This window comes from Polyodon spathula, chromosome 11 (assembly GCF_017654505.1).
Source record: "Polyodon spathula isolate WHYD16114869_AA chromosome 11, ASM1765450v1, whole genome shotgun sequence".
Classification (NCBI taxonomy): domain Eukaryota; kingdom Metazoa; phylum Chordata; class Actinopteri; order Acipenseriformes; family Polyodontidae; genus Polyodon; species Polyodon spathula.
In genome coordinates this window covers 42,281,367-42,296,408 of record NC_054544.1, presented here as the reverse complement: position 1 = coordinate 42,296,408, position 15,042 = coordinate 42,281,367, and the positions used below count along the sequence as shown (strand labels likewise).

Genomic DNA, 15,042 nt, shown 5'->3' with positions numbered 1-15,042 from the left:
TTAGATTTAGGACAGAGGGAAGGAGACTCTTCTTCACACAGAGAGGGGTGGGGGTATGGAGTGGGTTACCTAGTCAAGTTGTTGAGGCAGAATCACTTGGATATTTTAAGACCCAACTTGACAAAGTTCTGAGATCAATCAGCAACTAGGAACTGGACGTGCTTACATTGGCTCAATAACTCTTCTTGTTTGTAAATGTTCTTACTAAGTGTTCCCCAGCTTGTCCTTGTGTATGCGCTGCAGGGATTCCTTTGTTTTACCTGTCTGACAGTTGGGTCCGGCAAATCCTTCCTCACAAGCACACAGGTAAGTGTTGACTCGATCTTTACACGTCCCGCCGTTCAAGCAGGGCTGGGAGAGACACTCGTTGATTTCTGAAAGTCAGGAAATAAAATCGGTCTCAAATTGTCAATGTTCAAAAGAGAGGGGTTTGTTCTTCATTTCCAAACAAATGTAACTGGGTTCATTTGGAAACACAATGCATGAGGACGATAAAGATTCAAGTTAATTTTACAAATAAAAGGGGAGTAAAGATATTTCCAAAACTGACTTTGGGTATAAAGGTAATTGAGTAGCTCTACTGACTTTAATACTAAAGTCTACTTTTAACCTGAATGTTCTGGCACCTATTTTATGATTGAACAGTAAAATTGGGCCTCCCAGTTTTACGCAATGTAACCGTGAATACATGTGAGTTACTTTAAAGACGTGTACCTTGCGCTTTGACTTTTCTAGGTCTGAGTAGTCACACTAGATATACAGTGCTCCCTCTTTATCACTGACAGACTTACATATTAAAAAACATGAACTATTGAACACAGTGAATTACTGCCTTTACATAGCTAAATATAGCACTTTTACAATTTACTGTTAACAAGGCCTAACTGTGAATTAACTGAATGTGTGAATTATTGAACGGTGAAATACCGAGGGAGCACTGTGTAATAAAGGTTAGAGCGACCAAAGTGACTACAGAACGGTCAGAGCCAGCGCCACCTAGTGCACCACCAGACCTTTGCAGCAGTAAACATTTCTGCCCTTCCTTCCGGTATGAACAGAGTGTGTGGATTACCTTCACACACGGGGGGCTGGCTCCAGGCTCCCTGGCCTCCGCAGATGCTGACTGTGGCTCCTGGGACAGGGGTGAATCCGGGGTGACAGGTATACAGGGCGCTGGAGCCGGGCAGGGAGGAGGTGTACTGGACCTGGGCGTGCTTCACCTGCACAGGGGCTCCACAGTCCATCTCTGAAACACACAGCACTGGCATAGCACACAAGCTTACAGCAATCAGAACAGCATGTGTCAAGTATTGAATAAGCTTAACATTCTGGAATATAAGGAACAATGTACACCCATCTGTACATAATAAAGTTCCTTCAAGGGCTTTGGGTGAATGCGCATAACCAGGGCTGAAATTCTGAACAAAGAAATGCAGGTACACATGCACAGCCGGGTGTAAACATTTAAAAAATACAGACAATTTGAGTGCCAATGAACAAATACCTTGGTACACGACACATTTATGAATAAAAAATAAGCTTTAAAAAATTATAACCAATTCACCATACACGAGGAAGCTGAAAATACTGAAAGCGTTGTACCCTCTGCATGTATCACTCAGTCATGCACTGTAATACAACACTGTAGTTAAACCTTAAATGACAAGCATTAAGAAATATTACACTGTGCCATAACTGCCGTAGAGAGGGAGTTTTGTTTCAAGCCTAAAAAGGGATGATGTTATAAAAAATGGTGTAAAAAAAAAACAACTGTTCTATGAAAAAATGATAAAATACCCCTCAATTTTTTTTATGTAACAGGTACTACTACTACTAATGAAGTACCTGACTTGGCCATTTTAATCTCCATAGTATTCTCAGCAATCATCCCCATACTTTCCAGACCCTGGTTACTCACCTACAGCAGGACCTGGCCATGTTACAATAATAGCCTTGGATTAGAACATATATGCCTATGTTTCTTTTATGTTTTTTTTTTACTTATTACTTATCCTACAATAATATATTCTGTGTGTTTCTGTGTAGATTAATTACCATGATTTATTCCATAAAAAAAGATTTTGCCAGGCAGAAACAGTATACAAGTAGGCTTTTAAAAAAAATGTATCCCTGGTATTATGGTTTCTGTACAACAAAATGGCAAAAGACACATTTTCATAAAGTAATATCATTACTGTGGTTTACTTCTGCCTTTTAGATGTACACGCAAGTGTAAACTTAAATAAACCCTCAAAATGTTTTGAAAAGGGGGCATTGTACAAAGAAAAAACACCTCACCGTTCTGGTTTTCATTTATTACAGTGCTCATAACAGACAATACTAGGATCACAACAAAACAAAATGATGATCACTGTGCTTACCATGTACCTTGCAAGTTTGGCCAGTGTTTGAAAAGCGTGAAGCACACCTCCATCTGTATCCTGATTGTGACTCGTTTACCAAATCTGAAGCAGCACTTTGATCCTGTTTTTTATTGTTAATCTCTACTGTCCCACACATCACTTGCCATTTTAGAAACTTTCATGCAAATTCTGGCAATGTGGTAAATCTGTGCAAGGTTAAATGCATTATGATAATTATTTGTAGTATTTATCAACTATGTAATTTATGGCGAACACTAATGTGGCTTTTTACCTTCAAATTCATGTGCAGCAAAGTTTGTTTTGAATATTTCAAATAGTTTCTCTGCCGCACTAAAGAAAATAATTATTACTTCTTATTAATGATAATTACTTCATACCACTGTTTTGACATTGCACTGCTACAGTCTTCTCTCGTTGAACAAGGAATGAGCACTGACACAAAGCGAAATGGGCGGAGATTCGTGACATGCCAAAAAAAAATCTGATCAGAGTGAAAGCACGGCCAATCAACATTCACTGATTATACTGACGCTAATGATGACCAATAGCAGTTAACAGACACAAGCAGTATGAGAAAACAGAATACAATCAGCACAAACTGTGCTGAATGAAAGCTCATTTGAGAAGCGTTGCGCCAGTGGACTGTGTGAGTGGATGAAAAGCAGATTAAATAAATCCCGGTACTATACCGTTAAGTACCGGCAGAATTTCACCCCTGCACATAACATATACAGTATGGCTTCAATTTTCCACATCCCGATTACATAGCAAGATGTATCATTTTCAGGTTATATAAACTGTTGCAGTTTTGCATTATGAAGTTCAGTGTTCTGATTTTAAATAATTCCACCTTTATTGCATACATTAATAAATATAAATTAACAGGACCGTATACAACTTTGATTCAGGGTAGTGAGTCGTTATAGCTTGAAGTATATAATATAAACACTGTATTGGCATTATAAATACATATTTATATTGATAAAAATGCTGCAGATCATATTCTTTAAAAAGCGCACTTTTTATACAGCCTGCTATATTGATTTTTGTATAACTATAACTCCTACCGTTTGAACGAGCGTGACTAATCAATTGACGTCAGAGCAGAACTCCAAACCATGTGCCGTTTAGCTGATCTCTGACAACTGGCACAATGGTCTTTAAAGCTAATCTTTAAAAACACAGCACTCCCTGCTGTTTTGTTTAATATATTTTCAGTTTTCTTTTGCCACCTATTGGCAGGACTAATGACGTGCAGCTGATTCAATGCTGATGGGGGGAAAAAGGGGGGCAGACGTGTGACAATTATATGCAGCTGCACTGTGACAGTCTGGCGATAGGTAAAGCGCTGGCTTGGCTACACAGTACGTCAACGTCACTAAAAACCTCAGATGGAATTACAATCTAATATTTGCACTCATAGTCTAGTCTTACTATCTTACAAGGGTCACTGGACAACTGTACATACTATGGGTACAAATCGCTGCAGTTTATACAGATGCAAAGGTTTACTACTAATTACAGTGCCTATAGAAAGTCTACACCCCCTTTCAAAATTTTCATTTTTTGTTGCCTTATAGCCTGGAATTAAAATGCATTAAAATATATATATTTTTCATTTATCTACACATCCTACCCCACAACTTCCAAGTGAAAAAAAATATTCTAGAAATTTGTAGAAAATTAATTAAAAATAAAAACTGAAATAGCTTGGTTGGATAACTGTCCATCCCCCTTGTAATAGCAATCCTAAATTAGCTCAGATGTAACCAAGGTTGGTCAAAGTGTGCATTTGCAACAACATCCCAAACACTCCACAAATTTGACCTGTATGTTAGGGTGGCAAGAAGGAAGCCATTACTCAAGAAAGCCCACCTTGAATCCCGTTTGAAGTAAGCAAAAAAATTTCAGATTCTGTAGCCATGTGGCAAAAAATGTTGTGGTCTGACGAAACTAAAATGGAACATTTTGGCCTAAATGCAAAGCGTTATGTTTGGGGCAAACCCAACACAGTGCATCACCCAAAGAACACCATCCCTACTGTGAAGAATGGTGGTGGCAGCATCATGTTATGGGGATTTTTCTCATTGGCAGGGACTGGGGATCTTGTCAGGATAGAAGGGAAAATGAATGGAGCAAAGTACAAAGAAGCCCTTGAGGAAATCCTGCTGCTCTCTGATAGAAAGCTGAAACTGGGACGGAATTCACCTTTCAGCATGACAACGACCCAAAGCACACAGCCAAAGCTACACTGGAGTGGCTATGGAGCAAAAAGTTGCCTATGAGTGGCCCAGTCAGAGCCTTGACCTAAATCCAATTGAAAAATTTGTGGCTTGAAGATTGCTGTCCATCAACGCTCCCCAAGGAACTTGACAGAGCTTAAACAGTTTTGTAAAGAAGAATGGTCAAATATTGCCAAATCTAGCTGTACAAAGTTGGTAGAGATCTGTCCCAACAGACTCACAGCTGTAATTGCTGCCAAAGGTGCTTCCACCAAGTATTAACTCAGGGGGGTGGAGACTTATCCAATTCTGATCTTTCAGTTTTGCATATTTAATATATATATTTTTTCTCAATAAAAACTTGTTTTCCTCTTAACAGTATGGTGTTTGGTGTGTAGATAGGTGGGAAAAAAAATCCTAACTTAAATGCATGAAACTCTGAGGCACTGACACAACAAAATATGACAAAAAGTTCAAGGGGTTGTAGACTTTCTATAGCCACTGTGTGTGTGTGTGTGTGTGTGTGTGTATGTATGTATATATATATATATATATATATATATATATATATATATATATATATATATATATATATATATATATATAAAACCTTTACAATACAAGTATTCTTGTTAGCACTCTGTTGGGCTACAGCTGAATAATTCTGCTAAAAAGATTTTACTATAGTTTACCACACTTGAACTAGTGAGTAATTGCCCAAATTGCACAAGTAAGGTTTTCTGATGCTTTGGTGCATAGCAAGGAAAAGCTCTTCTGACCATTGTTTTTATACTTGCACTTCCATTAGCTACATAGCACTCAAATGTGTATTTTTGAAAGAAACACAAGCTCTAGCAAACAAACACCTGGCACTACACTAGGGTTAAAGGAACTTTCCCAGTTTGCTTTCCAGGAAGTCTGTTACTGCTTTACTTCCTTAATCACTTCACCCCCAGCAGTGTCTTCTTGGTCAAAGCATATTACTGGCTGAAAGCATGTCAGTCAAAAGGGGATCCAGCTGATTGGTTAATGACAGAAATGAAGTCAGTGAAAGGGCTGGGGACAATTTTACAGTGAAGGTGAAATGACCCAGGATATAACAAAGTACCAGTCTCAGGTTTTAAAATGAAAATACATGTTTGCTAAAACAAGTGTTTCTTTCAAAACTGCACATTTAAGACCTATACAGTGAATGGATGTGCATGGAAATGTATGAAATTGCTTTGATAGCTACAGTGACTTTAAGAGGTGGATCACAGAGGCTTCCATAGAACACTAAGGTGTTGTAGCTGCAGTTACCCCTCTCGCAGTGTTCTCCATGGTAACCAGGCTGGCACAGGCACTGGTAAGTCCCTTTGATGTGCTCAGTGCAGTTCCCTCCATTCTTACAGGGAGCTGAGAGACAGGGGTCCAGAACTGAAGAGAGAGATAGAGAGAGAGCACAGGGACCCTTACTGACATAGTGGAATGGCCAAGAACACAGAGATCTATACTGAATATAGTATTGTCTTTTTAAAATTAATTTTTGCGATTTCACTGTCACCATTCCACGCATATTCATACTTCAATAAAGCACCACCATTACATTTTGCCATCAATCATTTGTGTACACGTTAAACCCAGGAGCACTATCACTATCAACAGCCATGCTACTTGGCAAGTTTTTGTACACTGGTTTATTATTGGATACATAGACATTAAAAAAATGCAAGATCTGTAAGCTCTATCATTCATCAATAAGTATTAAACACTCAATACTGCAGAATGTATAAACAGTAAAAGAAACTGAAGTTCAATGACAAACATTTCGACTAGAAATCTTTTCAATGTGTTCAATGTCTCTTCTAGTCGAAATGTTTGTCTTTGAATTTAAGTTTAACTTACTATTTCTAAAATAGGCTATGTCATTACTAATAGTAAATCACGCTGTACTGCTGTTGTAAATCCCTGAATGTATTACACTTAATAGGAACACCCAATTTGGAAATATGTTGTTTATACTGGTGGCATATAGTGTCTCGATCATGAATTGGTTTTGAACAATTCACAGGCCTGAGTGCCTCTGGAACTTCTATTTGTACTGGAAAGCATGTGTTAGATCATCTACTTAAATGGATTGATAAATAACACAATAAATTAAATAATAACATTACTAATTCATGCTGAAAGTATGCCAACCAATCTCAGCACAGCAGTTCTCCAAAGGAACAGCCATTACTATAGTGGAAGAAGCCTGTGCCATGCAGTGCGCCTCATACCGTTCTCACAGTGTCTCCCGGTGAATCCGCCAGCACACTCGCACTTGTACTTCCCGATGTAGTGGAAACATGTCCCTCCATTCCCACAGGGGCTGGACGAGCAGGGGTCAGGCTTCCCTGCAGCAGAGAGCAGGGAGAGGGGTTACTGAATACAAACACAGCAGAGAGCAGGTAAAGGGGTTACTGAATACAGGCACACCAGCTTCCCTGCAGCAGAGAGCAGGGATGAGGGGTTACTGAACACAAACACACCAGTTTCTCTACAGCAGAGAGCGGGGAGAGGGGTTACTCAGTACAAGCACAGCAGCTTCCCTACAGCGGAGAGCAGGGATGAGGGGTTACTGAACACAAACACACCAGTTTCTCTACAGCAGAGAGCGGGGAGAGGGGTTACTCAGTACAAGCACAGCAGCTTCCCTACAGCAGAGAGCTGGGAGAGGGGTTACTCAGAACAAGCACAGCAGCTTCCCTACAGCAGAGAGCGGGGAGAGGGGTTACTGAATACAAACACAGTATGCGCATATATATATATATATATATATATATATATATATATATATATATATATATATATATATATATATATATATATATAATTATATATATGATGTGGCTTTAATACGAGGGCGTCTTTAATTCGAGGGCGGCGCCAAATTGAATTGAAGAAATACGGCCGCAGTCATATATCAGCTTTATAATCGAGGCTGCCCTCGAATAAATGCCGCTATCAATAAAGAAACATTAAGGTATTTTTTTCTCCCCCTCTAAAAACACACACACAATAAACAAATAAACGCGCAACACTGACTATGTACATGTAACGCCCCGAAGAGACGGGAACCTCAATCTAGCATGTAAATTACAAACTAATGCACACACACATAGTAAGCACATTTTATTTTATGGTAGTACAGTTCTGAAAAAAAATGCAAGATAAACTACGTACAGAACAGCAGTCCTTCTGAAGTACATATAGGTAGTTTTATTGTTTTGTTTTTAGTTAAATTGTAATTCCCATACTCAATTTCGTACAAATAAAAACAATGTGCTTACTATCTATGAGAAGATTTAGTTTCGATTTCTCTTGCAGAGAAATTACAAACAAGCAAGTAGGATATATTTTAGTTTTTACAGAAATCAAGCTGATATTCTGAGGTAATTGGTGCAGAAAAACATTACGTCACTCTCTTGGACTTTACTGCCACACCATCATTGTCCCGCCCCTTAACAACCAATGCACACTCCTGATTCGCTGGTACAGTAGTCCCCTGACCTTCCAACCCCCACCGAATAGGCTCTCGGTAACTGTCATCGATAAATGTACTATAGTCAAAGTAGGTTAGCTACTCACACTGCTACATACAGGTAGGCTACCGTATTACAGAAAATAAGCAACCGCGATACTTCTAAAATGTTATAAATCATGTAATAAAATATTGCAGCGTTTGAAAATTGTAGTATTATTAATAACGGTCGCCCTTGGATAACGGCCTCCCTCTTTTAAGCGCCACAGTCATTTTGATCAATTTAAAATAAGCGCTGCCCCACCAAATTGAAGTGTGTGTGTGTGTGTGTATATATATATATATATATATATATATATATATATATATATATATATATATATATATATATTCCTAAGTTTGTAGTGTCTCACTGAGAACACTGCTTTAAGTAAAGGCATCGTTCCACTACCTCAGACCCTCAGTGTTGGGATTGAGGCCTACCGATTTCGCAGTGCCTCCCGGTGAACCTGTAGGGGCAGGAGCAGTGGTATCCTCCAGCCTCCTCGCGGCACGACCCTCCGTTTCGACACGGACTGGAAGCACAGATACTCAGCCTGACTGAGGGGACAAAGACACACAGCTTATTAGACAAACACATTGTCCTCTGAGGCACTTTGTGGGCGCCTCGCATGCCACCCAGCTGATAAGCCAATAGAGCTTTATTAAACAGTGCCACTGCTTATTGTAGATGCACAGTTAATTAGACTATTTGTTTAGTCAGCACTACCACATACAGTAATGGTGTGTATTGTCATAGAAAGCTAACAGCTCAATGCGGTTGGTCAGTTTCACAAATCTTGGATCCCCAGTTTGTGGATAGTCCCTGAAAACAACTGGGACCACTGCCCTGGTTTCTCCATCTAGGCTTATGATAATGACACCTTTTTCAGTCTTACTGTGTAATCCTTCATATCGTGCCTGTATTATAACAGCTAGTTTAATTTTATTTAATAGGCTTAGCCAGTGCTTGTTATGCTAAAGAGATAAGGAAGATGCACATATGTAACACTTGATAGCTTTCCCAATATATCTGAATATAATCATGAAACTTGGTATCAACTTTATTTAACGTAAATTATTGAGAATATCAAATTTTGGGGATATACAGTATAGGGCGGTGTTTCCTTTGATGCAACCTGTCTATGTCACTCATAACATTATTCAGAATATCAGATTCTGTACGCTGCTTCCTCAATCTACTGTATGCTATATGTGCAAATATATACACTTACATATGTGCATACATTTAGATAATTGATTAGCAAATTATCACAAAACTTGGTAATTATTGTTCTATACTATTCTGTAGATATTTCTGATGTATTATTAATTAATTAATTAATTAATTATTTGGCAGACACCTTTATCCAAGGTGACTTGCAGGTGGGGGCAGTAAAGGGTTACACTATATATCATGGTGATCAACCTTTTTATCCCTGTAGCTCTAATTTTGAATTTCAGTCGTGGCATTGGACATATGTAACCGAAAGAACTGAGCTTGCCTACCTTTCTCACAGTGCTTGCCCCTGTAGCCCAGCTTACAGTCACAGATATAGCCACCATCCCTCTCTGAACAGAAGCCACCGTTTAGACAGGGCCCGGAGTCACACACAGAGGGCTGTACTGAAAAACAAACAGCAAGTGCTTCTGACTATCAACAGCCTTGGGGTTTCTGATCAACTCAAAATGAACAGCCTTGAGGTTTTTGATTAACTCAAAATGAACAGCCTTGGGGTTTCTGTGCAAATCACTGCTGTTCATATGTTTCTATAGGTGTATAGAATATACGTGTATAGAATTCTATATGTTTCTATCTTCTATTTCATTTGACACTATAATCTTTTTCAATTAGACGTATACACTGATAAGCATGAAGCTGTCAGGATGCTCTTGGATAGAAATAATCTGAATATCAATAGTACCATTGCATTAATACTGTCATTTTTAATTTATAGGCCCATACAATAGTACACTTCATTGTAGTTACAATATGCCTCAGTACCAAATATGATTGCTTACTATGAGATTTGAAGGTATTTTACTGCAGTTTTTTTCAGTTTAAAGGAGTTTCAATTACATGTTTTTAAAAAAGATGTACTAACTAATTGATCTCAATGGCTTTCATTAAGGGTCTACATTTTGTTTTTCTTCTTGCTTTTGAATAATGACATGTTCTAAATGCATTATTACTGTTCATCATTACCTGCTGATTGCACTTCTAATAAATTATCATTTAAGCAAAATGTAAACTTACAAATCTCTGTTGTGGATTTCTACAGTCAAGGGAAACTGCAATGAACCCTGGACCCTCTCCCCCGAGGAACCCTTAGCAATCTCAGTATTAGTTTGAAGTGTCCTACATGTATAAAGCCCACTGTAAACAGACTGGATTTACGTGTGCCATACATCCAGTCTCCCCTTTTTAACTGCCATCTACACTGGAACACAGTCTGGAATGATTTAATGGAGTTTCTAACCATCTCTGTCCTCTCCCTCACACTGTTGGAGCCCTCCCATCTCCCTCCATCCCACTCACTGTCTCTCTCCACCACCTCAGTCTGGCAGGTGCACAGGTAGGTCCCCCCATACTCCATGCAGGGTCCTCCGTCCGGGCATGGCTTGTTGAAGCTGCAGGGGGTCTGAGTGATTTCTGGAAAATGAGTAAACGGGTTAATACCCTAGAACCCTTCTCACAGGAATGGAGGACTGCAGTGTTTATGACTAATGAAGGATCAATTTTTCATTAATAATGGTATTTAAAGTGACTAAAATTAAAGAATACTTTAAGTTTAAAATGGTAAAAAGTCTCAATTCTCATTTTATTCTGTTGTTCCAGTGGTGAATCCACCTGGCATTGTCTGATCCTCTAGAATCCTAGTTACCAGTTCCTTGATCTTTAACATTGCATACAACAAAGGATATTATGGTTCAAAGAAGATGTCAGAATATGCTGTGTCAGGAACAGGGCTGACAGATATGGACAAAGAATTGAGTTGAAGCTACAATGTAAACACAATATGGGCTGAAGAGTGTGTGGATGATGGGTCTGCCCATATTTTCCATTTGTATTGGTGTGGGCATCTCAAAGATGTCTCTTGTTTATAGTAGAGCGAATGCTACATGTCTATTATCTGAGTTGTTTGGCTACAATGGTACAGTAGCCAGCTGCATTGTCGAAAGAGTTGTTTGCCTCCACCTCCTCAATTAATAAAATATAAAGCCAGTTAGACCAACTGCCATGGCTTGGCCATTCACAATGGACCATTAAAACCTGGCAGGAGGAGGCATCATACAAGGTCCTTGAATGTAATACATTTTCTTGGGTTTGGATACCTTGTGTGGACCAAGGTGGATTGATCTCAGTGACTCGCATTGGCAATATTCAGAACATTTAATTCCCAGGGAACTAGATCTCAAACATAAACAGTGTACTGCAGTAAAAACTCACCAAATTGGCAGTACTCTCCAGTGAATCGTGAGGGACACTCACAGGTGGAGTTGATGCCTGTACAGGAGCCTCCGTTCTGGCACAGGCATCCCTCTGAAAAGCATTGCAGAACTGAATGAATGTGGCCAAGCATAGATACATGACAGTTAGAGTACTAGACAATGACAACCAGGACCAGGGGAAATTAAGTGAGATAGACTTAGGAAAGAGAGTAGAAGAGCTATGCAGTCTTTAACCCTAAACGCAGCACAGAGATCAGGACCCGAGGATGCAGTTATTAAGTGGAAATAGACTTAGGACAGAAGGTAGACAACACTTCTTCAGAAGAGCGGTGAGGGTATGGAATAGGGTGCCTAGTCATATTGTTAATGATGACTTGACAAAGTTTTGAGATCAATCAGCTACTAGGAACCACAACACACATGGACCAAATGAGCTTTGTTAATTTTCTCATGTTCTTATGTTCTTATATGATGGCATTGCATGCATCTACTCACTTAGAATTTTGAGGGCCAGATTTTTTTACACACAGTGTAAGGTCCTAAAGCAAGCGTAAGGGTTGTTAGTGCCTGATTATGGGAATGGATGCAACCAAACACAAGCACTGGGGCAGCTATGCTGATAAAAAGAGATGTAATTTGCTCCTGATTTGCTATCTTTTTGTCTTCTACTTTTCATGATTGGCCAGCGCTAACCAATCACACCGTTTAAAATCACTGGTTAGAGTTGCTTACCTCCAGATTGATTCCTGATAGATAAACTGTAGGCCCTACTTGTTGTATTATTTATTTACTTCATGTTAGGTTTCCGTCTGCATTGAACACATATTTAGTTGGCATCACTTTGTCTTTATACTTTATAAAGTAGGTAAAAATGACAGCATGTAGTGTATTTTACAAACATATGTGGTATGAAAAGTTTTAAAATGGGGCCAGCTTAAATTAGACATGTTCAGTTGTTCAAAGGTGTGTTTATTCAATAGAAAAGCAGTTGCAGTTGCAGGGTTGCTTTTTAATATAGACATATCCGTGCGTCAAAGAGATGACACTTCTGTCAGTGAGTGGTTGTAATAATGTAATCTGTGAAAGTGGCCTACCCTCTTCGCAGTAATCTCCACTGACTCCTGGTGGACAGATACAGACTGCAGTTCCGTTGGCTCTGGAACAGGACCCTCCATTTAGACAGGGCTTCAAGGGGCATGCTTCGAACTCCTCTGAAAAGAAACGTCTCAGCCACGTCACTATGGACTGTAAACAGGAGGACCTATAGCATTGAGTTCTGTTAAATTGTGCTTTTGTTACATATTTCCTCTTTTTTTAACGTGTACTTTTAACTGTCAGGAATTCCATTTTAATGGTAAAATGTGGTGGAGTTTTCTGTTGTTGTAATACTACATTGTATGTTTAGCAAAATGAGCTGCTTTTGCAACGCGTCCCAGAGTATTATCCTGCATATTAATTTTTTTCCGGGGGGAAAAAAAATTTTTTTTTAACTGACTTTAATGATTTTTTCATTTTTTTCATTTTTTTAATAAACATTGATGAAGTATCATGAAATTGTATATACAATAAAAAATCTGAAAGAAAGACTTAACTATACAGTACTTCTAATAGCCAAGTCACATTTGACCTTCATAACTAATATCAATTTAACACTTTACCCCTTTTTATGTGCCTTAAATTATTTATTTATTTATATTTCTTCACCTTTTTTAACTGCAGCTCTGGTCAGACTTGTTTGTAAAATGTAGACTTTGTTGCAACATAAGTCCCCTTTCAATTGAATGACAACCATTACCGAATGGGAAAGAGCCTCTCTGACCGTCAATCACTGAGCATATATAAAAAAAGCTGCCCTATCAGGGCCCTGGTGTGAGAGGGAAGTCCCTTCCACCTCCTGTTGAACAGGGACGTCATTACAGTAGCAAATCGCCATTTTCTCTGTCACTTCACTGAGACAGGTCACAGATTGCTTCATGCTTTCTTGTCAGAATTTGGCTGATTTGTTGGTTTTTACCTACAAATTTATTTACATCCACAGTAAAATCATGCTTTTGAGCTTTATTAAGAGTGCTCTTGCCTGATTCTCCCATCAGTTTACTGACTAGTGCTGGTTTCGACCCCTCTTGCAAGAATGGCGAGTGGCCATTATTCTTTTTCACTATCTGCGGTGCCACCTACAGCCCGGGACCATCCGGGCCTATCATCGGCACCGACCTTGGAATTTGTTTGGTACTGACAGCGCTCTCCTCGACACCGATCCCGGCACCGATTAACTCGGCATCGGTGACTATCTTCAGAGCTGTCTACAGACAGGCACCGATTGAGCTACACATCAGCACCAACCTCGGTACCAATTGACTCGGCATCGATGGTGCTCTCCTTGGTGCCGTTCCCGGCACTGATTGATTTGGCACTAGTGAACCTCTTCACAGCCGTCTACAGCCCGGCACCGACCGCGCTACACATCGGAACCGACCTGGTCACTGATTGACTCGGCACCGACCTCTCGGCACCGACCTCTCGGCACCGACCGCACTCTTCTCGACGCCGATCCCAGCACCAATTGATCCGGAACAGGTGAATAGCTTCGGGGCCGTCTACAGCCCAGCACCGAACACGCTACACTGTCTCTCGGCACTGACCTCGGCGCTAATTGACTGGGCATAGACCACTCGGCATCGACAGCGCTCTCCTTGGAGCTGATCCCGGCACGATTGATTCGGCACTGGTGAACCTCTTCGGAGCCGTCTACAGCCCAGAACCGACCGCGCTACACATCGGCACGACCTCGGCACCGATTGACTCGGCACCAACAGCGCTCTCCTCGATGCCGATCCTGGCACCAACTGATTCAGCACTGGCTAAAAGCGTCTACAGCCCGGTACCGAACGCACTACTATTGGCACCGAGTGCAGCAGCTTCGTCTATGACACCATGTTGGTACAATTGACTGGGTCCTCCGCTGGGTTCCACCAGTGCGAACAGTGCGCGACGAAGCTGCCCAGGCAGGACGAACACCGGTCCTGCGCCAGATGCTTAGGGCCAGAACATGCGGCCAAAGCACTGGAAGGTGAGCTGGACTGCTCTCCATGTAGGAAGTTCTCGAGAAGAACTAAGAGCCGGAGAGCAGCCCGATCCCCAGCAAGGCTCTCTCCCCGAGTCAAGGATGAATGAGATCAGTGGTTCAAGGCCCTCCGCAGAGGTCCTCTAGGACCCCCCTGCTACAGTGACCAGAAAGCTCTCTCACACTCCTGGGTCACCCTCCCCTTCCCCACCACTGGTACAGAGGCACAGACACCTCTCAGGGGAGGAAAGATGGTCATCACTGAGGTGGTACCGTTCGAGGGGACACTCACCAGGGTACAGGCGGTCACCGTGCAGGCACCGCTCCCCTTCCCCACACAGGTGCAGACGATCCCCGTCAGAGTCGCCTCGGAGGCAC

The 15,042-nt window shown here is 40.7% G+C and overlaps 1 protein-coding gene across 3 annotated transcripts in view; it reads right to left on the bottom strand.

Moving 5' to 3' along the window:
* Window positions 1-15,042, bottom strand: part of sned1 (sushi, nidogen and EGF-like domains 1) — an 80,420-nt gene that overhangs the window by 24,277 nt on the left and 41,101 nt on the right. For 2 of the 3 annotated variants that reach the window (XM_041264649.1, XM_041264650.1), the window contains exons 11-19: window positions 12,695-12,811; window positions 11,599-11,691; window positions 10,687-10,800; window positions 9,657-9,773; window positions 8,592-8,708; window positions 6,865-6,981; window positions 5,906-6,022; window positions 1,073-1,246; window positions 261-374 (exon numbers count right to left, since the gene is read on the bottom strand). In XM_041264649.1, coding sequence (XP_041120583.1) covers window positions 261-374; window positions 1,073-1,246; window positions 5,906-6,022; window positions 6,865-6,981; window positions 8,592-8,708; window positions 9,657-9,773; window positions 10,687-10,800; window positions 11,599-11,691; window positions 12,695-12,811 — 1,080 coding nt within the window. The remainder of the gene's footprint in view (window positions 1-260; window positions 375-1,072; window positions 1,247-5,905; window positions 6,023-6,864; window positions 6,982-8,591; window positions 8,709-9,656; window positions 9,774-10,686; window positions 10,801-11,598; window positions 11,692-12,694; window positions 12,812-15,042) is intronic. The other variant, XM_041264648.1, reaches the window with a different exon arrangement.